The 24,150-nt window shown below is 49.1% G+C and overlaps 2 protein-coding genes across 8 annotated transcripts in view; one reads left to right on the top strand and one right to left on the bottom strand.

Annotated features, from left to right (window-relative positions):
* Positions 1–21: 21 nt before the first annotated feature.
* On the top strand, positions 22–3,168 carry LOC130264070 (retinol dehydrogenase 8-like). Its single transcript, XM_056512044.1, has 6 exons — positions 22–366; positions 443–604; positions 1,311–1,490; positions 1,563–1,656; positions 1,741–1,924; positions 2,591–3,168. Exons 1-6 carry the CDS (start codon positions 270–272, stop codon positions 2,828–2,830), a joined length of 957 nt encoding a protein of 318 aa, XP_056368019.1. The 5' UTR covers positions 22–269; the 3' UTR covers positions 2,831–3,168.
* Positions 3,169–4,312: 1,144 nt separating this feature from the next.
* The window catches only part of IKZF3 (IKAROS family zinc finger 3), a 36,449-nt gene continuing 16,611 nt past the window's right edge, over positions 4,313–24,150 (bottom strand). For 2 of the 7 annotated variants that reach the window (XM_056512126.1, XM_056512124.1), the window contains exons 4-6: positions 19,499–19,615; positions 12,687–12,803; positions 4,314–8,991 (exon numbers count right to left, since the gene is read on the bottom strand). In XM_056512126.1, the coding sequence (XP_056368101.1) occupies positions 8,300–8,991; positions 12,687–12,803; positions 19,499–19,615 (926 nt within the window). In that variant the 3' untranslated portion in view covers positions 4,314–8,299. Of the gene's footprint in view, positions 8,992–12,686; positions 12,804–19,498; positions 19,616–20,578; positions 20,747–21,417; positions 21,679–24,150 lie in introns of all 7 variants that reach the window. The other 5 variants (XM_056512120.1, XM_056512119.1, XM_056512121.1 and 2 more) reach the window with 5 other exon arrangements.

Raw genomic sequence — 24,150 nt, 5'->3', positions numbered from 1 at the left:
CACGGCTGGCACTGTCCCCATCTCCCACAGTGTCCCCACGCCTGGCAGCGTCCCCATGTCCCGCTGTGTCCCCACGGTGCCCCGGGTCCCACACAAAGGCTCCTCTGTGCTCCCCGGGCACCACGTGCGGCTCAGCCACGCGGCCGCCGCAAATCCCCGGGCGGGGGGATTATCCAGGGGGGATTAAGGGCCCGGATTTGGGGGGGCTGGGGCTGGGGCAGCTGCTATAAAGGCGGGGGGCTGGGGCGCGGGGGGGCAGAGGCCGTGCCATGGCTCCCAAGACGGTGCTGATCACCGGCTGCTCCTCCGGCATCGGGCTGGCGCTGGCCGTGCGGCTGGCGAGGGACAAGCAGCGCCGCTTCCGAGGTGAGCGGGGCGGAGGGACCCCCGCAGCCCCCGGGGAGAGCCCGCGGGGGCTGAGCCGCCTGTGCCCCCACCCCAGTCATCGCCACCATGAGGAACGTGGGCAGGAGCGAGGCGCTGGCGGCGGCGGCGGGGCCGGCGCTGGGCAGGACGCTGGAGATCAAACAGCTGGACGTGTGTGACGAGGGCTCCATCCGCGCCTGCCTCGACAGCATCCCCGGGCGCCACGTCGATATCCTGGGTGAGCCCTGGGATTCCCCTCCCACCGTGATCCCGGTGTGGGGACTCTCCGTGATGGGGACCTCTCACTGGGGGCTGTCCCGTGCCTGGGACCATTTGTGCTTCCAGCACTGGGACACCTCATGACCTTGACCCCATGCAGCGGGGACTGCCCATGCCAGGGACCCTCTGTGCTGGCACATTCCCTCCACCTGGGACCCTCCAAACACAGGGCATCCCATTCTGGGAACCCTCTGAGCACTGGGAACCTTCTGAGTACTGGGAACCCTCTGAGCACCGAGAACCCTGACCCCACACACAAGTGACTCTCTATGCCAGGGACACCCTGCACCAGGGACCCTCTGTGCTGGCACATTCCACACACCTGGGACCCTCCAAACTCAGGACATCCCATTCTGGGAACCCTCTGAGCACTGGGAACCCTCTGAGCACTGGAGACCCTCTGTGCCAGGGACCCCTGACCTCACACACAAGTGACTCTCTATGCCAGGGACACTCTGCACCAGGGACCCTCTGTGCTGGCACATTCCCTGCACCTGGGACCCTTCAAACCCAGGACATCCTATTCTGGCAACCCTCTGTGCCAGGGACCCCTGACCCCACACATAAGTGACTATGCCAGGGACACCCTGCACCAGGGACTCCCCATACCCAGGGTGGGGGATCCCCCTGCCCAGGGCTCACCCCACTGATGCCCCTGCCCACAGTCAGCAATGCTGGGGTGGGCATGGCGGGACCCCTGGAGTGCCAGAGCCTGGCGGCCATGCAGAGCCTCATGGACACCAACTTCTTCGGCCTCGTCCGCCTGGTCAAGGAGGTGCTGCCCGACATGAAGCGGCGCCGCGGGGGCCACATCGTCGTTATCAGCAGCATCATGGGCCTGCAGGGTAGGGGAAAACGGGGTGCCCTGGGGGAACCAGCCCCCACTCAGCCCTGACTGGGACTCCCCAACCATCCAGGCATCGTTTTCAATGACATCTACTCGGCCTCCAAGTTCGCTGTGGAGGGTTTCTGCGAGAGCCTGGTGGTGCAGGCGCTGCGCTTCAACGTGGCGTGAGTGAGGGGCAGGGGGCTGTGCAGCCCCTGGGGCTGGGGGGTCTGGGGGTGCCCAGTGCTCAGTGCCCCATCCCTGGGCAGGATCAGCCTGGTGGAGCCGGGGCCGGTGATGACAGAATTCGAGACCAAGTTGTACGAGGAAGCCGAACGCGCTGATTACTCACGGACTGACCCCGAGACGGCCGAAATCTTCACCAAGCTCTACCTGAGGAACTCCAGGGATGTGTTCACCAGCCTGGGTCAGACCCCTGAGGACATTGCAGAGGTGACAGAGGGGCAGAGGGCCCCAGTGGGCTGGGGGGTGCCCTGCTGGGTTGGGCTGGACTGGACAGAGGTGTCAATTAGCCCTAACAAGGAACAGCGATGCTCAACCAGCAGTGGGGCAGCTCACACCCAGACAGCTCCATCCTGATGGGGCTGAGCCTGGCTGGGAATGGGAATAGGAATGGGGATGGGATGGGATGGGATGGGATGGGATGGGATGGGATGGGATGGGATGGGATGGGATGGGATGGGATGGGATGGGATGGGATGGGATGGGATGGGATGGGATGGGATGGGATTGGAATAAAATAGGAAGAAACTGAAGGTGGAGATGGGAGGGAAATGGAAGATAGGGATTGGAGATAGGGGTAGGATGGGATGGGGATGGGATGTGATAGGATAAAGATAGGAATAGAATGGGAAGGATTTGGGGATGGGATAGGAATCGTGATGGCGTGAGGTGGGATGGATTAGAGATAGGGATAAGATGGGAAGGCCTTGGTATGGGGATAGGAAGTGAATGGGAAGGAGCTGGAATGGGAATGTGAATGAGGATGGAGGTGCAGATGGGGATGGGATGCAGACTGGGTTGAAAGGGGATGGGGTGGGCGGGGGCTGGGGTGGAGCTGCGGGGACAGGAAGGGGACAGTGCCATGCCCACACACAGCACACCCTGCGGGTGATCGAGGCTGCTCGGCCGCCGTTCCGGCACCAGACCAACGTGGCGTACACGCCGATGGCCGCGCTCAAACACGCCGACCCCAGCGGCGCCCTCATCACCGACGCCTTCTACAAGCTGGTGTTCAAGTACGACGCGGTGCTGCGGTTCGGCCTCCGCGCCATCCGCCTGCTCCGCTGGAAGGCACAGAAAGTCAAGGCGGGCGCGCGGCTCCTGGGCTTCAAATGAGCCCTTGTGGCCCCTGGGCACTGCCCAGCCCATCCCAGGGGCGAGGGCGAGGGGCCGGGACCCGCGCAGGGTTTCGCTTCCCGTTCCCGGCCCGAAATAGCTGCCGCCGCCGCCGCATTAAAATGGGGACGGTATTTATATCAGTGCCGGGTGAGCAACGCAGGGCAGCTTCCTCTGGAAGTGCAGCGGCCGTGACGGGGCTGGGAAGGGCTGGCAGCTGTCCCCTGCCCGCCTCCTGCTCCCCTGGGACACCTGTAGCTCCGTGTGACACCCAGGGGATCTCACCCCGTCACCCGCTGGTGCCGCATCCTCCTTCCTCCAGCACTGCTGTGGGGTCGGGAATGTCCCGTGGTGGGGGGTTCTGTGTCACCTCTGTCTGGCACCGAGCCCTGGGGCAGCACAGGGGGTGCAGGAGGTGTTGGGAGGGCGGAGAGCAGAGTGTGAGGGGTGTGGTGTGTTCAGAGGGGCAAGGGGGGGGGGGACACTTGGGGTGCAGAGGGGGTGCAGGGACCGGTGCAGGTTGGGATGAATGGCAAAGACTGGGTGCAGGGTGGGTGCAGGGTGGGTGCAGGGGAGCCCAGCAGCTCTCGCTGCCCCAGGGGCTCCCCTCCAGCTCCCGGTGGGTGACAGAGGGGTGGGCGCTGGCGTGTGGGCGCTTGGCGTGACAGCACCGGGAGGTGAGAGCAGGGGGAAACCGCAGGAGGCCCGGCATGAATCAGCCCCGCTGCTCAGAAACCTTCCTGGCTCTCCCTGCACCCCCCGGCACAGCCCCCGGACCCTGGAGGGACCCCCAGCCCCCCTGAGAGCGCTGGATGGCAGCGGCCGCAGCTCCGTGTGCCTCGCACGTGGCCTCTCCGGCTCCAGGGACCGTGGGGACAGGATGGAGGTGGGGAAGGAAATATTTTTGCATTATCCCCCCTTCTCGCACGAGTTAATGGCACAGCGGTGGTGGGACCGTGGCGCCGGGGTGATGGCAGCACCTGTGGGACGTGCAGGGGTGACATCAAAGCGGTGACAGTGTCGCTGCCTCCCCCCGCTGTGGTTTCTGCAGATTTGACTAACTTTCTCCGCTTGGGGGGCAGGGAGGGGGGGTAGGCGTGACTCTGCCCGGTCCCGGGGAGCAGCAAGGGGGGGCCCCCGGCACAAAGCCACAGCTGTGGGAAACGGGGCTGAGGGAGGACAGGACCCCCCTCATACACCCCCAGCCCCACGGTGTCCCCCAGTGCTCAGGGGAGCAGCGATGGTGCTGGGGGAACTGGGGGGAGCAGGATGAGCCCCAGCTCTCAGTGCGGGTGGGGAGCAAAGGGGTTTGGGGGGACCAGTGGCAGCCCCAGCCCCGCTCCCAGCCTTGCTCACGGCGGTCCCGGGCAGAGAGAGGGGGGAACAGGGAGTGGGTGAGGGGATCCCCAAGGGGCGGGGAACACCTGGGTTGTGTTTGAGGCTGAGGAGCATCACCTCCCACCCGGAGCATCCTCTGTGGCCATGGAGCCCAGCACCATGACCCCCATCCCACCACGGCCGCAGCTCCGCAGGGGCTGGAGCCGTGCGGGCTGGAAGTAGATTCTTCTAAAAACAATCGTCTGCTGGGACTTTCCTGTCGCCGGTGTGTGACAATCGCCAGCCGCTCCCCGTGTCCTCGATCCCCCGAGGATTTCACTGCCAGGTGCCGACTCGCTGCCATGCAAATGTGGAGCCCGATATAACCCGGCTGGAGGGGCAGGTTCGGCTGCTCCCCGGGGGCTTCGCTTCCCTCCCGGCGCAGCGAGGGGGGCATCAGGCGTGACACAAACCTGCTGCCCCCGTCGTGGTGCCCCGGTGACAGTCGCGGCCCTGTCCCGGTGCTGCAGAGCTCCCCGCTGGCGGTGCCAGAGCTAGGGACATTTCCAATGGCCCTTCCCGCTGCCGCTCAGCACAGAGGTGGCTCTGCTCACCCCCTGCTCCCCGGATTTGGGAACCCGACCCACGCCAGGGTGGGAAAGCGCCGCCGGGTCCCCGCCGGGCCGGCGCGGGCAGCGTGACTCAATGCACGGCTGGGGAATTGGGACACGGAGGAGGTGGTGGCAGTGACTCAGTCCTCCCTGTCACTCCCGGCACCGTCGGGTTTTTGGGTGCTGGACCGCTCCCCGTGGGAGCAGGATCCGGCCGGGATGCTCCGAGGATGCAGACCAGCACCAGGAAGTTTTATGGGATTTTTTTGTGCGTTAGGAAGCGTGTTTCAACACGACAGGAGAAACGAGTTCCTCTGTGCTCTATCACGATTACAGCTATCAGCAGATAAGAATCTCTCTGTCACAACACCAACTGAAAGTTTCTGTAAGCCTTTAAAGGGGTTTGGCTCCAGGAAGGAGAAGGCTGAGGGGTTTTGGAACAAACCAATTCCTATGAAGGGACGAACCAGCACGGGAAGACGCCGTGGGACTCTCTGTGCCCAGCCCCGAGCCCGCTCAGTCTCACCCAGCCCTCGGAATCTCCGGGTAGCAGCAGAGGGAAGATCCCTCAGTGCTAGAGTCGCGCCCAGGCTGGGAAGGAAGTGAAGGGAAAAGAAAAAAAAAGGATCCTCTGACTTTCTTCTCGTTTTTTTTTTTTTTTTTCCGTCTCTGTTTCTCAAGCGTGTCCAGCTCTTGCGGCAGAAGGTGTCAGGGGGGAATGAAACAAGTGCGAACAACGTCAGCCTGGTAAAGCAGGTGCTAAAAGGGCCGGGGGGTTGGTGTGAGCCTCCACCCTCCGCCGCCGGGATGTTTCCATCTGGCTGCCGCAGCCCCGGCACCCCCGGGAACCACCAGCCCACCCCGCAGCCCAAGCGTGGGGCTGAGCTGCCTCCACCCCGCAGCTCTGGGGTTAAATTGTTCCTCTATTAACCAAAACCGTGTCCAACACCATTTTCCAGCAGTCAGAGGAGCAGACGATGTTATTTTACACCTCTGACTGTATCAGTTACTCCACTGAGTGACTGGTTCTGCTGAGCACAGCCTCCAGCACGGCTCGGCACCCCACGGGGACACAGCCACAGGTTCCATCACACCTGTGGGATTTACAGGTCCCAGAGGTGATGGGCACCAGCAGCTCCAGCCCCAGCGCTCATTCCCACACCTCAGCCAGCTCTGCTGGTCACTTGCCAGCTCTGACATTTATTTACTGACATTTTTAAAACTTCAATAAACCCTTAGGCACCACAGGCTCATTTGGTGCCAAAAGCTCCTTCTCTGAGCGTCCCCTGCCCACTCTGGGGGTGTAATTCATCAGTAAATGAAGAACCAAATGAGATGGACACACCAAGGGACTGGAGAATGCTTCAAACCTGTTCCAGTCCAAAACAACCAAGCCAGGAGCAGAATAAATCAGGCTTCCAACTAGTACCAGTGGTTTTTCTGTTTGTTTTCCCAGAGCTCCTCCAAGCTCAGAGACCTGCCCTGGACCAGCACAGCCCCTCAACATCCAGACAGAGCCCAGTGGGATTCATCTCTCAAGCCAGCAGCTCCAGGGCAGCACTGTGGGACAGGGGTGAAAGGTGGGGTGTGAAGGGACAATCCAAGTGTATTCTTGGATGAATCCATTACCCAACCCACTTATGGAAAATAAGATTTTTGGATGGCTTCAGGAGACATTTCTCCTTTAAGAACCTGCCTTTGCCTGCCCTCAAGTCAGGACATCATCATTATTTAAATATTTTATTCATTTATTGACAATTCTTTGGTCTTGAAAACTAAGCCATTGAAAAGCAAGCTTGTCACAAAATTAAAAACTGATAAAGACAACCACAATGTCCTAAAAAAGTTGGACTTTAAAATGTCAGGGCAACCTTCTCTTTGTTCTCTGGGAATTCTCTCGCTCCCTTCCCCTCCCTTTCCCTCTGTTTTGTGGACCCAAAAGCTTGGCCCTTTGGACTGATCCTTGGTGGAACTGCAGCCTCCCTAACAGGAGGGGCATTGTTCATATTGTGACATGGATGTTCACTGGGGGAGAGCCAACATGCACCTTTGTCATCATGGGGCTCTGGGAAACATCCTAAACCTGCTTTACAGCTCCACACATAACAGCAAAAGAGTTCTCCTCAACCCCAGGGACAGCAGGATTAGCATTAGGAAATGCTGGATTAGCATTTCCACAGCACTCTGGATAGTCAGGCACACTACAGGCTGATTTGTGCCTCTCCAGACCCACCCTTAGTGGGAAAAAATGAATATAAATTTCTTATTTTGTACCTTAAAATTCAGGGAGGAAATAACTGAGCCTAAAGAATTCAGAGGGAGGGATGAATTTCAGTATTTGACCCTCAGTTCTCCAGCCTTCCCTTAGGGAAGTGATTGGATCACCAGGGATAACACAAAAGCAACACAGCTCTCAAACCACACAAGGGATGCAGAAAGCCCATCAGAACACTCCTAACTATGAGATACAAAAATCTTTGCAAAGACTAAACCTTCACTCAGCAAAGCTGTTACCAAACCCCTCTCCAGCACAGGGACACCGAGACAGCTGCAGGGCTATGGGGAGACTCAAAGAACTGTGGTAAAAACCAGCTTCAAAGGGATGGCACCTGCTCAGGGTGTGGAGCTGCACCTCCTGAGGGCTGTCCTGGTGTGGGTGTGGCTCTCACACACCTGCCTGAGGTCTCACCTGTCCACAGCCAGCCAGGGCCACCCTGTGGGACATGGATGGCACAGCCACATGTCCTGCTGGGAGAGCAAGGCAGAGGCACAACACACAGCACAGCTTCATCCTCCTTCTAGGCACCCACCAGGAAGGAGGAGTTTCCAGCAATGAAAATTGGGATTTCCTCCAGGACACATGGATGAGCCAACCAGTGACCTCACTGGGTATCCTAAAAATATGTATTGTTAAAAAATCCCAACCCCAAATAGATCTCATTTATTATTTTCCTCTTACTGAGTAACTTTAAAGAAAGTCAGCAAGTAAGAAAAATGAAAGTGTGCCACACTCTCGTTAGGGCTTAGAGGAAAAGCTTTAAGGAGGAATTAATAATCCCTCCCCTTTCCTGCCCTCATTTTCCTTGTTTTGGTGTTGAGCAACTGGGAGGCCATTGGGATTATAACCAGGAAAAGCTCCTCCAAAACATCTCTGACTGTACACCTGAGTGAGCAGGGGAATTGGCATGAAAATCTTTTGTGCTGACTTAAAGCAAACTCTATAAAAACAAACACAAGTTAAAAATTGAAAACATTGTAAATGGCTCTGAAGTTTCACAAAAAAAAAAAAGTTCATATCAAAACCAGTCTCTGCTCCTGGTGTTTCCCACAGTCCCACTCACCACAGCAGCCAGGCAGAGATGCTACAGAACACTGAATTATCGGGAAAAACAAATGTAAAAAGTTGTCACCTCCTTGTGACACACTTAAAACCGGCCTAGAAAAATACTCAAGAAATCTCATTACACTAATTAAAACCCCAACCAACCAAGCCTCCCCTCTGACGGGAAACACATCCTTTGACCTTGGAGAGCCGGTCCTTTCACTTGAGCACGACTCTGTGCTCTCCCCGCGCTATGTGCGAGGAGAACTCGTAGCGGTCGTGGCTGCGGTAGCCGCAGACGTTGCACTCGAAGGGGTCGCGGAAGCCGTGGCAGCCCATGTGGATGGTGAACATCACGTAATCCAGGAAGAGCACGCGGCAGTGGTCGCAGCGGTACACGCCGATGGCCTCCCCTTCCTTGTTGATGACCTTGAAGGCGTCGCGCGGGCAGATGGCTGGAGGCTTGATGATGTCGTAGGGCCTCGGGAAATCCTTCAGCGCCTGGAGGCCGTTGCGGGCGGGAGCGGCGATCACCTGGCTCTGGTGGAAGGCGGGGTTGGGCCTCTCCTCGTGGTTGCTGTCAGTGTCTGTGGAGTCGTGGCCGCTGTTGTTCGGGGAAAGGCCCCTGTCGGAGGACAGGCTCTTGTCCCTGAGGTGGCTCTTGTCGCCGTCAGAGCCGTTGGGGACGTCGGCGCGGGGCAGCGGCAGCGGGTACAGGCTGCTGATGACCGGCACCATCTCGGCCGTGGGCGCCGGCGGCGTCTGCACCAGCGGCCGCAGCGCCTCGGCCCCCAGGTAGGTGATGGCGTTGTTGATGGCCTGGTCCATCATGCGCCCGTGCATCATCTCGCTCTCCTTTTCGTACAGGAAACTGGAGTTGTAATTGATATCGAAGTTGGGCCGTTTCTCACCTGCAAGAGACGAGAGGTGATAATTACCTGGGTGGGTAAAGAGCTGTTTAAACCCTGTGATGACTTTTCTGAAGAAATCTCTGGGGATGGGGCATGATATGTTCTCTGCTGAAAGAGGCTGCTCTCAGACACAAGTAGCTTTTGGATGTTTTGTTGCTTTTTTTTTTTTTTTTTTTTTTTAACATCAGGCTTAGAAACAAACTTAGAAAAAAATAATAGGAGGTGGTGAGGGTACCTTCTTAGAGATTAATCTTTGACACCAAAGTCAGTTTTGCCCACTGTCCTTTGACAACTATAGCTTCCTCTGCACCATACCTGGCTTCTTGGACCTCTGCACAGCTATTCAGGTAATCTAATACTGATAGGTATAAATAGAGGTATAAACTTCCCACAGTTAGGGTCACTTGATACGGGGTTAGTGAAAAAAAAATGTTTTCCTCTGGGTGTGCTGGGGGTTGGAAAGCTCTTCACTGGACAGAAATAGAGGAGAGTGCACCTGAAATTCTGCTCACACCTCTCTGGGCACACAGTGCAACTCCTGTTCTCTGTGCCAGCTGCAAGGAGGAAATAAACTGCACCCCAAAAGCACTAAAGGCATTTTGGAGGTGAATGTCTAGAAATAAGTAACTGAATTCTGTGGTTACTAAAAGCATAAACTTGTTCACAGCTTAAAAAAAATATGAAAAAAGAGCAGATGAAAGGTTTCACATGCAAGTGACTCGCAAACATTAGATCCACGAATCTCTTAGTTACGGTAACTCGACTGGTGCAGATGTTTATCAGTCACCTGTCAACACCGTGACTCAATGTGTATGAAACTCGTGGGGTTTCACTGCAGAGGCAGAAAACCAGGAGCTCACGTTTCTCTTCTAAAACACTCCAAAAGGTGAAGGAACCACAAGAGTGTAACTGCTCCCAGCCCGCAGCACCGCTCGCCATCCAGCTTCACATGGAAGGAAACAAAATGCTGCAGTACTTTTGGGTGACTCATAAAACCAGCTCCAGGCAAGTGAAAGATGTGAATAAATTGGAAATTTAAAGAGAAAAAAAACAGCAACAAAAGCAAAAATAGCAGGACTCCCTAGAAATTTTGGTGTTAAGATTCACTGTTGTAAAGGTAAAAAACCATGGTGTATGATCACAGGATTGTGGAATATCCCAAGTTGGAAGTGACACACCAGGAAACTCCTGAATCATCACTGAGGGTCTCACAGTGCTCTGTGATTCCACTGTCCTAGTGCATTTTAAGATCCCCCAGGAAAAGGCTCTGAAGAGGGGCCTGGTGCAGAGGTGAAGAGTCAAGTGCAGGGTTGGTGATCCCTGCCCTTGTGTGGGACTTGTACTGGTGCATATGAGGCAGCTACTGGGGATGGAGATGTGAAAAATAAAGTGGGCGAGACTCCTGGTGCTTGTCTGAATCTCTGCAGAGCCCTCCAATTATAATAAAGGGGTTTTTCTTCCAATCAATAGACTTCATTCAGAGAAATGAGCCAAACAAAGATGCCTTGTTAGTGTATATCCCTATCCCTGCTTCCTGACTAAATGAGACATCAGCACTCGTTCCCAGATTTCCCAAGGAATCCCTGCACTGGCCTGGCAGATCTGAGCTCTGACAGGACAGGTCAGAAAGGCACAGGAGTCAGAGCAAGGTCGGACAGCCTGCTCCTGAAAACATCCTTCCCGGATACAGAAGAGTGAGGGGGAAATATTTTCACATGCAGTTTAACAAGAAAAATCACAGAAGTCGTAGAAAAACAGTAAGTTTCAAAAATTGGTTATTTTGTGCCTTTTGGTGATCTGTGATTGGTTCTCCAGCTTCTCCACACAATCACCTGTGTGTGCAGTGCCAGTTCATGGCATCCAGCACTAGCACAAATCCCAGAGGATCTGGGCCACACAGGAGCTCATTGGCTCACAAAGGAAACCCCAAACCCACTAGTTCTTCACGTTAGCCTTATGCTGAGGGGGTGCATCCTGCTGCAGACGTGTTTAATAAAATCATAAAGGTCAGACTGGTGGTGATTGCACAATGAGAGAGCTGAAAGAAGCTAAAATAGAAGAACCTAAAGGATTACAAACCCATTTGCATTAGTATTGCTTTTTGAACTACAGCAAGACATGTAAGGGCCGAGCCCCAGTTTCAATCCTGGGCACCAAAGGCACTCAGATGGAGTGTGCTGTGTGGCTGTGCAGCAAGGTGACCTTTAGCAAGCCACACTGATGTAAAATAAAAAAATAAATGAGACCAGTTTTCATAGATGAAAGCCCAGTGCTACCCACCAAACCCACTAAGAGCTCCATTACCTTCAAAAACTGAGCTGGTTTCCTGTGTGGATGGATCCAGCTGCACAGCTTGACCTGGATGGATCTGGCTTACACACCTTTAACTGGGATGAATCCATCTGCACAGCTTTGCCTGAATAAACCCATCTGCACAGCTTTACCTGGATAGATCCATCTCCCCAGCTTTACCTGGATGGATCCAGCTTACACTCCTTTAACTGGGATGAATCCATCTGCACAGCTTTTCCTGAATAAATCCAGCTGCTCAGCTTTACCTGGATAGATCCAGCTGCTCACCTTTATCTGGGATGGATCCATCTGCACAGTTTTTGCCTGAATAGATCCAGCTGCATAGCTCTACCTGGCCTGGATCCATCTTCACAGCTTTACCTGGATGGATCCAGCTTACACACCTTTAACTGGAATGAATCCATCTGCACAGCTTTACCTGCATAAATCCAGCTGCTCACCTTCACCTGGCTCTGGAGCTGGTGCACCCATGCCAAGGCTTTGGCTGCAGCAGCTGTGGGAGCCCTGCCTGCCCTCCCAGCCCACATCTCTGCCCCATGGGCTCCACTCAGAGGGTGAACTTTATATTGAGCCATAAAAAAAAAAAAAAAAAAAAACAACAAAGCACTTGTTACCTTATATAACCCTGCAAAGAGCACAAATAAGGCTTCATCAGCACCAATATTATATAACTGCTGACTAAGGGTTTTCCTTAGGACACAGGGTTGGTTGTATTTTATTTTCTTTAAAGGCAGGTTGATGAAATAAGACTGGCCAAGAGGGTCAGGTGTTCAGTGAAACCCAGAACCTGCCCAACTAGTATTTAAGATCCCCAACATGCAAAACTCTGATCATGTACAATTAAATGCAAAGAAAATACTATGGAAACGTCTGCTTGCTTAAATTGCCACAAGAAAGGATTTGATATTTTTTAATCATAGACAAATTTAGGAGGATGACTAAGAGAAATCCAATACTCTTCTGTCTTTAGGCCTTATTCCTCACATGAATCCTGCAGGAATCTTCAGCTCCTGCTGAGAAAACATTAACCTTCCTGTTCTTTGCCTGTTCTAAATCCTAGCAGAGAACATTTCAGGTGCATAGGTACAGAAATGGCACATGGAAACTAATAAAATATATTTATAAATCACTTACATAAAGACACAAGTCATAACAGTAGCTTCTATCTAGTTTAAGCAGCCAACAGAATAAATTCTTTTTATTTTAATCAACCCCTTACAACAAATCACTAAAACCCCATCACAAAAATCAGTGTTACTTTATTCTTTTGTATTAGATGTTAAGCTTGAGCAGGATATTTAAAAGAAGCAGAGGCATTGTACTGTTTGTAACCGACCCACACGTATTTAACTGTTGCAGATGAAAAGGGGTTTTGTTCTTACCAATAAATTTCTGAGGCATTGAGCTTTTTCTCTTTGCCACGTTGCTTGCTAGCCTGTCCAGCACAAGGGCTCTTTCAGTCCCCATCTCTGCCTTGATGTGCCTTGCCTCCACGCTGGCTATGTTGGAAAATGTGAAAAGGAAGGGAAAAAAGAGAGAGAAAAAAAAACACGACACGTAGGTGAAAAGGAAAAAAAAAAAAAAAGAAAGATAAAAAAAGGAAGATCTGACTGGTTTAATCACCAATCAGCCACATAACTGGAGGAAACAGTTTGGAGATATAATGCAAAGTTGGTTTTGCTTTTTCTGTCATTCCTGCTCTCTGGGCACCCGCTGTGGTCAGTGGCAGCACAGCCCTGAGCTCACTCAGGGGGGAGCACAAACCAGAACTCACCAGTGAGAGGAAGTAAATGAACTGGCTGGAAGGTTGGTTAAATTGCAGATGGAGAGAGAAGCTCTGCTGGCCTTTCTTTTTTATTCTGAGTAAGGCTGGGTGACACCTGCACACTCTGTGTTTCGAGCTGCAGAAGGAGACACTCAGTGCTTTTGCTTAACTTTTCAGATATCAGTCATAGATGTCTTAACGAATCACTAAGAAACTTGTATGATATATATCAGTGTTCCAGTAAAATAAAAGCAAAAAACCTTTCAAAATTTAAAATTTCTAACTCTTTTTTTCTCAGGTTTTACTGCTGCTTAATAGTTTTTCCTAAATGCTACAGCTAAAACTATGAATGTTTCCTCTGTGTTTTAAAACTTACAACCTCTTAAATTTCTAATTTTTGGAAAAATACCTGTGCCCTGTGATGACTCCCTTGGGCCAATTAAGGCTTTTCCCATTTTCCAGGGCTCTCAACTATGCTAAGCAGTGCCCAGCACTGCACAGGAGCTGTGCTTGCTCTCAGCTCCTGGAGGCTGCAGAGCTGGAGAGCTGCCACCTCATATCACTACTACCACACTAATACTGATCATAACTGCTGTGGCTTCCCCCCAAACCCTGCTCACACCTCAGCAACACCCATCTGGACCGGTACTTTTATGTCAAAAATTATAATAAAGAGGAAAGTCATTGCTAAGAGTAGCAGGGATCACTGTGCTGAGAACTGGACACATCTTAATGGACTGCCTGAGTCTGTAGGAATTTGGATTCACAAGCTGAGGACAATGAGTGATTTACTTTCCCAAGGTGGTATAAAAGGTTGGATCTCACTGTGAAAGAGTCCTGGTTGCTGTGTTACTGTACATACACTGACATATCTAAATATAGAATCATGGAAACATGGAATTATTTGAGCTGAAAAAGACCTTGAAGATCATCCAGTGCCAGCTTGAAGACCTTCCACTGTCCCAGCTTTCTCCAAGCCTCATCCAACCCAGCCTTGGACATTTCCAGGGATGGGACAGTCACAGCTTCTCTGAGCAACCTGTGCCAGGGCCTCACCACCCTCACTGGGAAGAATTCCTTCCTAACATCCCATCCAACCCTGCCCTCTGGCAGTGTAAAACCATTGTCCCTTCCCCTGTCACTCTCTGCCTGTATAAAAAACCCTTCTGCCTCCTTTTTAGAAACCCCTTAAGTCACTGGTAGGCCAAAATGAGGTCTCCCTGAATATATGAAACATAAGTAAGAGACAAGCAGTGCCAGAGAAAAGCAATAAGAGCACTCTGCTATCACCTCAGTCCTGCTCAACACAGATTTATCGAGTATCAGACTTAAATTTCTGTTTGCCCAGTGCTGAAAGTGCAGCTTCATCCTTCCCAGCTCTGTGCAGCCTTTCCCTGAGTGTTTCAGCCCGTCCTCTGTACCTGTTTGTCAGTGCTGCTCCTGATAACACGAGTTTCAGTCAGCACAAACCATGACTCACCAAACCTCAGCCAGAACTATTTGTTCATGTTTGTTCAGCAGTTTGAAAACGAAAAGTGTTCCAGAGGTACTTGGTGCCACAAACACTGGCTACAAATGTGAGTCAGGGAGGATGGGACAGCAGGGCCTGGCTTCACTCGGTCCCAGTCCTGGAACCTTGGGAGGTACGTGACAGACAGCCCTGTGCAGGGCATGGAGTGCCTTGGAGGTAATAACACACTGCTCTCCTAGTCTCAGTTTTATTCCAAATTACTCCAGTGTGTTTGGAGGTTCCCATAAATATATTCATCCCTGCTCCCAGCATGAAATACCCAGACTCGATGTAAGAGCTGCAGGAAGTGTGACAAGACACCAGGTTAAGGTGACACTCTGAGGGGAAGGGAGGGGGGTAGAGTGTAATCATCTGCTTGGGCTTGGGCCAAAAGCTCTAGTTTGGTCTTGAAAATTATAGGGTTTTTAATTTCAGGACTTCAGTTTAATTCTTATGCTCCAAAGCCTGGAATATGCATCTTTATATTAATTTTAAATGGCTGTAGTTCAAGGTTTGAGCTATCCCCAACCCCAAAGCTTCATAACCTTGGCTGGATCATTGCACAAGTCATTAACAACAGTGATCTAAATTTTAAAAACACCAACAACTCTGAACAAAATAATACTGTGTGCTATGTACTCAAAAATATACTTTTCTCTTTGTAAAGAAGACAGAAAGAAAACACAATTCACCCATATTATAAAAGCAGCTCCCTGGTTCCTACCAGTTCTTTGTTTTCCTGATTTTGTTGTTCTAGTTATTTTTTTTCTTAGTCTTTACCTCCAGGAGTTGCACTCTGAGGACCCATGGGTTGTTCCAGCAAAGCTTTAATTCCACATTTTCAGAGTTTTTCCCCTATCCTGACAGGACTCAGTGCAGAGCTGCTGTTGGCTCTCCCAGCCCAGGAGCACACTGGAAGCTGCACGTAGCACATCAGGGATGACTTGTCAACGTTATTTATGTGCCACCAAGGGAACTTGAATTGTTAAATTAATGTCAGGAGGGCAGATGAGGGCTTCCTGCAGGGATGGATAACTGTGTCTTTCCTCAGAGGAGATCTGCAGAGACAGTAACTATTGACCTACATAACATGTTCTGGGGCTTCTGTAGAATCAATCTTGCAGCTTCATGGTCCTCTGCCCTTTTATTTTAGTGCTGAAAAGGGTCTTTGCTTTCACATTAAGGTTTTTTGACTCCTTGCTACTGGCTATCTTTTCCTAAACAAAAAAATAATCTCTATTTATAGGCCACAAAAGGTCTTTGATGACATTTTCACAACCCAGCCTTAGGGAAACAATGTCTGCTCCCAGTAAGATGAAGGTGGTTATACAGGTTCTCACCCACAACACTGATCTCTGTACCCAGAAACTAACTGAAAGTTATCTCATCCAACTTTTTCTTCTGGATTACATATTAAACAATCCAAGAATAATATTTAGCATTTAGGAAACAGTTTTTTAATCACTCCAGCTTCTCTGAAGGCTTCTCAAATATGGAGTAGTAATCACACCCTCTGTCCCTCTCCAATTATCCTCCCTCTGGATGATTCCACTGCACATGGTGATTTAAATAACTTATTTTCCTCACTGCAACATGCATCTAAAAATAAAATTCAGGCTGGACTAACAGAAATGATCAAGTGAATTTGCTCAAAATTACATTGAGAAAAAAACAAATACAGAAAATCCAGACTTCCAAAGCACTGAACCTACAGCAGCCTGGGATCTTGGGTTATCCTGCAAGCTCAGGGCTCTGATGGCTCAGCTGCAAGGCCAAAAAGCAAAAAAACCTCTCTGAGGATGCTGAAAGAAACTCTGCAGCTCACATAGATCCCCTGGTCCCTCTTGGTAAAATCTGATCAGTGACTCTGGAATGGGAAGTTGAGCTCCTAAGCATGGAATTTTGGTATAAAGATGGGGTTGATCTGTCCACGTTTAAAGCTGGGTGTCCCTCTCCTGCTCAGCCAGCACCAAGGCTGAGGATGGTGTTCCCTGACCCCTCTGAGAGGTGCCTGTGCTGCTCCCAGTGCTGCTCCCAGTCTCAGTGTACATTTCAGGTGTGCTCCTGCCTGGATAAAACACTTCCAGAGTGTATCCATTTTCCTGCCACTGTGAATTATCCATTAGGAAGGACTTTTTATGCTGTCTTGTGAGTGCTGGGTGAGGAGCCACCTCTCCAAACACTGCTGTCCCCTGGCCATCATGGGTTCGCTGTGTGGTTTGGGTTGGGAGGGACCTTAAGGCTCACCTTGTACCACCCCCTTGCCATGGGCAGGGACATTTTCCTCTAGCCCAGGTTGTTCCAAGCCCTGTCCAACCTTGAACACTTCCAGGGATGGGATATCCATCTCTGGGTCACCATGTCACCTTGCAGCTGATGAGAGAGGTGCTGGTGTCTCAGCCCCAAGCACACACCAGCACTCACCCTGCACTGAGCTGTTCCCATACTGTGGTTTCTGCCACACCAACCAATGTGAGCAGAATTTTTAGAATGTGCAGATATTGTTAGCAAAGCCCTCAAGCACAAAGCTGAAATTAGAGGCATTGCTTCCTGTAGCATCTTTGTGTGGTCACTCAAGGAGGGAGAATGGAACAGAGCTGGGTGATTGTGCAATGAGAACAATGTGAGAGAGATGGTTATCAGGGACAATGCTTCAACTTCATTGTTATACGAAACTTCTCTTTTAGAAATATTTCCACATTTGGAAATATTTCCACATTTGGAATATGAAAGCATGGCCACTAAAAAGCAACTAGAATGGCTACTACTGTCCTGATGCTTTTAAATATTTTAATCAGTTAGGAATGATGGCATGTAGAGCACTTTTGTGTTTATTGACAGTTCCATGTGAGAATCATAGAATTGTGGAATAGTTTGAGTTGGAAGGGACCTTAAATCTCATTCAGTTCCCCTCTCCTGCCATGGACAGGGACATCTTCCCCAGACCTGGTTGAGAAGCTTGAGGGGAATTCAGAAAAACACCAAAATTCAAAGTGATGCAGAGAAGTAGGGAAAGGGTCAGCAATGGAAAGAGGATGTTTACTAAACACAAATGCAAAGTGCTACACTTAGGGGGAAAAAAAAAAAAAAGGAACGTAGTAAATGACCTCCTAAGAGGCTTTGCAGCTTTCCCTCTCCCTGGTTCTGTCACCCAACATCCTGTTGATACCAGGGAATTGGATGGAAATGCCCCAGGAATTCCCATTTTTCATAAAATTTCCTACTTCTCTAACAACACTGCAGTATGTGTAAGGGTGTGAAGGTCTCCAAGGCAGGGGAGCAGCCACCTCTGGGCACAGTGGGAATTTACATTCCCTGTGAGCAGTGAAGGTTCCCTGCAGTGCTGATTCTGAAATGCATCTAAAGCATAGTTTACATTAGGATAGTTTCAAAGCAGAAACCTGCAGCAGATCTCATGCTTTCCAATTTCACGGGTGGACATGTTGGGTGATTGCCCTGATGTGAATGTGTACTGTAACACAAACCACAGTTACAATGTGTAAGGGTTCTCAGGAAACCCTAAACTTGCTGATGAGCTAATAACCAGTTACTTTTGCTAATGTTCTAAGAAATATGCCACTTGCTAACAAGAAGAGAGCCTCCCCCCAAAACTATAAAACTATAAAAACATAAAACTATTAAAAACCTCTGTGAAACACTTTGTTAAATCATGGTTCTCTGGGAGGCTTCCTGAGTGTGTCACAAAGCCTAAAAGACCTACTCACTCTGCACAGCATAAGGATTCCTGTACCCGAGGTTTTCATCACATACCAGTGGCTCTTCACACTGATTTTCAGGCCTGGCTTGTGATGATTCCTACAGAATCTTGTTCTTTACTGTTGTTGATAGAGTTATTAGGAGGAAATTCCTCCCAGTGAGAGTGGTGAGGCCCTGGCACAGGTTGCTCAGAGAAGCTGTGGCTGCTCCATCCCTGGAAGTGTCCAAGGACAGGTAGGACAAGGCTTGGAGCAGCCTGGAATAGTGGAAAGTGTCCCAGCCCAAGGCAGGAGGGGGCACTGGATGATCTTCAAGGTCCTTTCCAACCCAAACCCTCTGTGATTTCATGTTTCCATTATTTGGTGTTTTTTCAAGGCTGCACAACAAAAGATGGGAGTCTGAATTCTGAAACTGTGGGCTCAGCTCTGCTTAAATCAGTCATAGAATCCTTTGGGAGGTCACGGCCACTCCCTGACTCTGAATGGCAAGAGTAATTTTTTCCTGACTTACTGGTGTGTTATAAGATTCAAATCACACAATTCATTTTAGGATTTGAACAGTTCAGGTGAAGCAGGGACAAAGATTATGGTGACTATTTTCACCAAAGTATTTTGGAACTGTAGCACTGAGACTGCAAAATGGAAAATAAGAAAAAACATGTTTTGATACATTTCATGTTTTCCAAATGCAGCTCTATACTCGAAGGAGCCCTTTACCTCTCACTCCCTCCTAAGCTGATATGTCAGTGATTTTTGGGATACCACTCCCTTTTCATGTCCTAGATCTAGGCCACTAAAACTGCTGCAAATTCTAACAGTTGTTATTCTAAAGAAAAGGAACCATCAAACACACTGAGACAGGAACAACAGCTGTCAACAACTCATCCTGTAAAATTAACTACATAACAGCATTAATGTAGGAATAATTTAACTCACTGAACATCACCTCCAGAAATGCTGGGTACAAGATATTTTAGATCTAACTATTACAGTAACTGTTACAGAAAAAGATATTAAAACAAAAACACTCTCTAACTGCCTGCCTGAGGGCAGCCTCCTTTATAAGTTATAGCCCCTCAGGTTACTGGAAAGGAGTGTAGGAAAAGCTGTTCTCAGGCTGTGGGTTAACAGCTCACCAGATGCCCTTTTCTAAGCCTTGTAATGTACTGAAACCCCAAAACCACTGTACTGTGATAAACTCACCAGCCTCACACATGCCAGCGTTCTGCAGGTAAGTCCGGCACCGCTCCTTGTGCTCCTCCAACGAGCTCCTCTGCTTGTAGCTCCTTCCACAAAACTCACATTTGTAAGGCTTCTCCACTAGAAAAAGAGACAATAAAAGAATTGAAATAACCACAAGAGACCACTAAAACACTGTCTTGCTTGAAGCGTGATGGTTATAGCATTGTGCTGGTGGGGGACAGCACCACACTGCTGGTCTTGATTAAATCAGAATCTCATTTATCCTTGGCACATAAGTTCATTTTTGACTTTGATTCTTTGTGAGGTTGAACTTTTTTTTCTGTACAGTGCAGAGCAGTGATAACATCTATCATTTAGAATCAAGGTTTTCTTTCTGAGCCCATGTAAACACAGGATACAGACAAATTCAAGGGCAAGCACAACCTGTCTCCTGCAGAACAGGGGCAGCTAAGATCAAGTTATACTTGGCTTGTTGTTCAAGTTCACCTCAGCTCTGTGCCTCCATTTCCCCATCTGTAAAATGGATGGAACACCCTACCAGGCTTGAGAAGAAACATCTGTTGAGCATTTTAAGAGATTCAGATGAAAGGCACTACACCACAGTGAGGTGGAAATAGATTCATCTGCCTGGGATTGTGCTTCTGGAGCTTTCCTCACAGCTCAGAATGGCATGGGAGGAAGTTCCAGCAAAGCATGTCTCACATTCTCCTCAAGTTCAGAGCTTGCTGGCACAGGCAGCTCCACTCGTATGAAAATGAGCTGACAAGGTGGTCATGAGTCAAAGACTGGACTTGATGACCTTGGAGGTCTTTTCCAACCAAAATGATTCTGTGATTCTGTAAAAAAAGGTGGATTTATTTGTGCAAGCAGGCTTGTGGGCTGGGATATGGATTCCCATGGCCACTGTCTCTGCACAAAGAGCAGAGCCAGTCCCAGGCCACTCCAGGAGCAGCAGTGAGTGGTCACTGCTCTGCGTTGAGCCTTCCACAGGCTGAGCAAACCTTGCTGACTGTCTTTTCCACACCGAGTGTCCCAGTGACACACATCCAAAACACATGGAGTGCCTGTGAAGTCACTTACCAGAATGTGTCCTTAAGTGACCCGTAAGCGCATCCCTCCTTTGGCAGGCATAACTGCACAGGTGACACTTAAAAGGTTTTTCCCCTGTGTGTAGTTTAATGTGGCGGAGGAGGTTTCCCTTCTGAGTAAAGGAAGCTCCGCACTGATTACACTGGAATGGCCGTTCACCTTAAAATGACATACAGAAAAGGACATTTAATGGTTACGTGGGTATCATGCTGTCCTCTGCCTTTTTGGAAGAGGAAAGAATGAGATATTGGATTGATTTCTTTCTATAGAAACACACAGAGTGTGACTTCAGTGGGAGGGAGGTGCAGCTCTGGTGTCAGAGCTGCTCGTAGCATATGTAGGACTATGGAAAACACTGCACAGTTCTTCCATGGAAAGAAGCTCTCCGGAGGAGGCTGATTCCAACAAGCCAGCAATTTTTAGAAGGAAAAAAAAGTCTTATCTTACTGCAGGCTGAAACTTAAGATGCTCACTGGTTTGTTGCCAAAGTATGGCACAGAGAGAAATTTATACACAGACTGAAAATGGCAGCACAAAACCAAATTAACTTTTGCTTTGTGCCAGAAATACTGCATTACATAGTGCCTTTCATCCAAAATTCTTAAAATGCCTCACCAACTTGCTTTTAATAATATTCAATCTCGATAAGAAGAAAGGTGGGTAAAGTGAGGCACAGAACAGTTCGTAACTTGATAAAGATCACATGTGGTGTCAAGGACAGAACAAGGAAACCCTTGTTTTGTATCCTTTTTTAAAATAACTAGCCTAGATTAAAAATTATCATCTTTTCAGTACTCCAGCTCTTATAAGAACAACAGAGGGATATTTACCAGTGTGGCTACGCTTATGAACCATCAAGACATTGAGGCTAATGCAGGCTAATCCACAGATATCACAATTCATCTTTCCACTAGCTGGCCTGACGTTGTCATATGAACCCGAGTGTCTTTCCAGTTTAATGCTCTCATATTCGTTATATTCTCTGGGATATGTGTAAGGCAGTTCAGATTCTTCCAGGTTTTCCATAGGCTCGGAATTTAAAGCACTCTCCTCTCTTTCACTGTATTCACCTTTCACTTTAATCACATCATCTGCAGGTAAAACAAAGCACAGGAGTAAAAAACAGCTAATCTTATGCACAGCGAAGTACCTTAGGAAATAATAGACTAAAAATTATATAAAATGACAGTATCAATCTTCCTAAAAGTTTTACTGAAATATGCAGATGAAGAAACGAAGTTGAGATGTGAAACTTCACCGCTCATGGACACTTAGTTATACTCACAGTGAGATAACACTTGAAAGCAATTAACCTTCCTGGTAATTATCTTTAATGGAGAATTTCCTTCTGCAGATTATGAAAGTATAATACAGTACAAACATCTCCTGAAATTACTAGCCAGGATTCAAAAGAAAATTCACACCACTCACAATTATTTTTTTTATAAAAATCAGCATTTCAGGTTGCTTCTGTGAATTGGAAACACACAAAGACACAAATTGAAAAGAGTAATTATATCTTATAACTTATGGATATCTTGTAGAAACTCAGATGTTTGGAACAAGCCTAGGAAATATGTCTGATCAGTGTAGGACTCCCAGTTTTTCCATGGGATAGATTCTCACTAGTTAAGCCTAATCAATAATCCTAATTTTCATTTGCAAATGATAGTTTTTATCTCAGGCATGTGAGGAGCAGTTAATAATTTTGATTTACTATGTGATAAAACTAGCAGAGGCAGGGTAAGGGTTTCCTGATAAATAAATGTATCCCAGAAATGTCAAAAGTTTTTTCTGAAGTAGTTTTGTGAAGATGTGGCAAAGAACCTGGCATCTCCTGAAGATCAGCATCCATGGCCTTCAAACAGGCTCCTGGATCTGTTTGCCAGTCCAGAGGAATCCAAAGGCATTGCCTAAATGAATGCAGCTCCATGGCAAAGGTGGGTGCAACAGGCAGCTAATGATTTACTAACAGAGTAAAAATGCTAGCAAATTGGTCACACTGTATAAACAGCTCATGATTCCCAACTTAGGGTGCTGAATTTCCTTTCCACAATTAACTCCCAACACTACCAGCACTTCCATTAAAGTCCTTAATAATTGCCAGGACCACTTTTTTCTGCTTAAAGCTGGTAAAAGCCTGGAGAAGAGAAGGTTGTGTGGAGACCTTAGAGCACCTTCCAGTGTCTGAAGGGGTCACGAGAACCAGAGAAAGATAATTCATCATGAGCTGGAGTGACAGGACAAGAGGGAATGGCTTTGAGGTGAAAGAGGGAAAAATGAGGTTGGGTATGTGGAAGAAATTCCTCCCTGTGAGGGTGGGGAGGTTGACCAGAGAAGCTGTGGCTGCCCCTGGATCCCTGGAAGTGTCCAAGGCGAGGTTGGATGAGGCTTGGACCAACCTGGGAGAGTGGAAAGTGTCCCTGCTAGGGCAGGGGGTGAGGCTGGATGAGCTTTAAGGTCCTTCCAACCCAAGACATTCCATGGTTCTCTGACAAGAGACAGAGAAACTCAAGCTGTGCCTCAAGATATGGAGTGAAGACGATGCAGCGCACGGCTTCCTGTTTGAAAGTCTTGTTCCCTGGCCACCTGCTCCTCCCTCCAGCCGAGGGTTAGACAGTTTAATCTGACACTGAATCACTTGTCCTTTCTCCAAAGTACAGAACATGAGCTGCTGAATATGTATTAACTCTGGTTCTGAATAATAAACCACATCAAATGCCGAGAACAAACAATGGGTGGCAGTGAAAATGAGGTGGCAACATAAAAGCAATGTTGAAAAAGAAAGATCTGGCAACCTAAGCTTTCATGAAATCAAAAATTTCAGCTCCACTTTAGGGAGAAAATCACTCCTCTGTCCTAATTGATTGTATTAAGCCATGTCAATCTATCTGACTTCAGGTTGAGCTGAGGGAAATAGGTGGGTGATGATTTCTTTGTCCTGCACAAGACCCCACAGCAGTGTGGAAAACTCTGAGATCCCTCTCGTGCCCTCCTTGGATGGGGATATTGATGGAAGAACAGAGTTTTCTCCCATACTGTGTGTTTTTATCCCCTATCCTGGAAAATATGTAGATTTTGCTGTTGGGACTTGCTGCTCCAGCCCTGGATGAGTTCAGGTGAGTTCAGAGGGCCACAGGGAGCTCCAGATTCACAAAAAAATTGACTGTTTTTCTTTATGGATCCTTCAGTGCCAGCTCTGCTTCACATGCCATGGATTCCTGCTTCCACAGGACCATGGTTTCCTCTGCAGTTGCCTTCTGCTGCCAACTACGTGTCCAAGTATGTGAAGGTGATCTTGCTATCAAGACTCCTTCAAAATTAGTTTATACAACCATTTTCATCATTCCAAGGAAAAATGATTGCCAGCTGCTGAAAACAGATTTCAACACCCATCCCTTTCCCAGGGAAAAAAAAAAAAAGTCTTTTTGCTTGGTTGGTTGGTTGGTTGTTTTTTTCCCTCTCAAAAGGAGGTCGTTCCAAAATAATTTGCTACATCCTGCCCAGCATGGTAAAAGGAAGTACCCGGTGCAGCTGCACCTTGTTGGTGCTTTCAGAAACAA

The sequence above is a fragment of the Oenanthe melanoleuca genome, chromosome 27 (assembly GCF_029582105.1).
Source record: "Oenanthe melanoleuca isolate GR-GAL-2019-014 chromosome 27, OMel1.0, whole genome shotgun sequence".
NCBI classification, from domain to species: Eukaryota; Metazoa; Chordata; class Aves; order Passeriformes; family Muscicapidae; genus Oenanthe; species Oenanthe melanoleuca.
The sequence above is the reverse complement of the archived record's forward strand: the minus strand, read 5'-3'. Positions and strand labels throughout refer to the sequence as shown.

Bases quoted from the DNA above. Each gene is read 5' to 3' on its own strand.
- LOC130264070 (XM_056512044.1), top strand. From the start codon at position 270: ATGGCTCCCAAGACGGTGCTGATCACCGGCTGCTCCTCCGGCATCGGG. The intron at 367-442 runs GTGAGCGGGGCG...CCCCCACCCCAG, and splicing joins CAAGCAGCGCCGCTTCCGAG to TCATCGCCACCATGAGGAAC. The intron at 1,925-2,590 runs GTGACAGAGGGG...GCCCACACACAG, and splicing joins CCCCTGAGGACATTGCAGAG to CACACCCTGCGGGTGATCGA.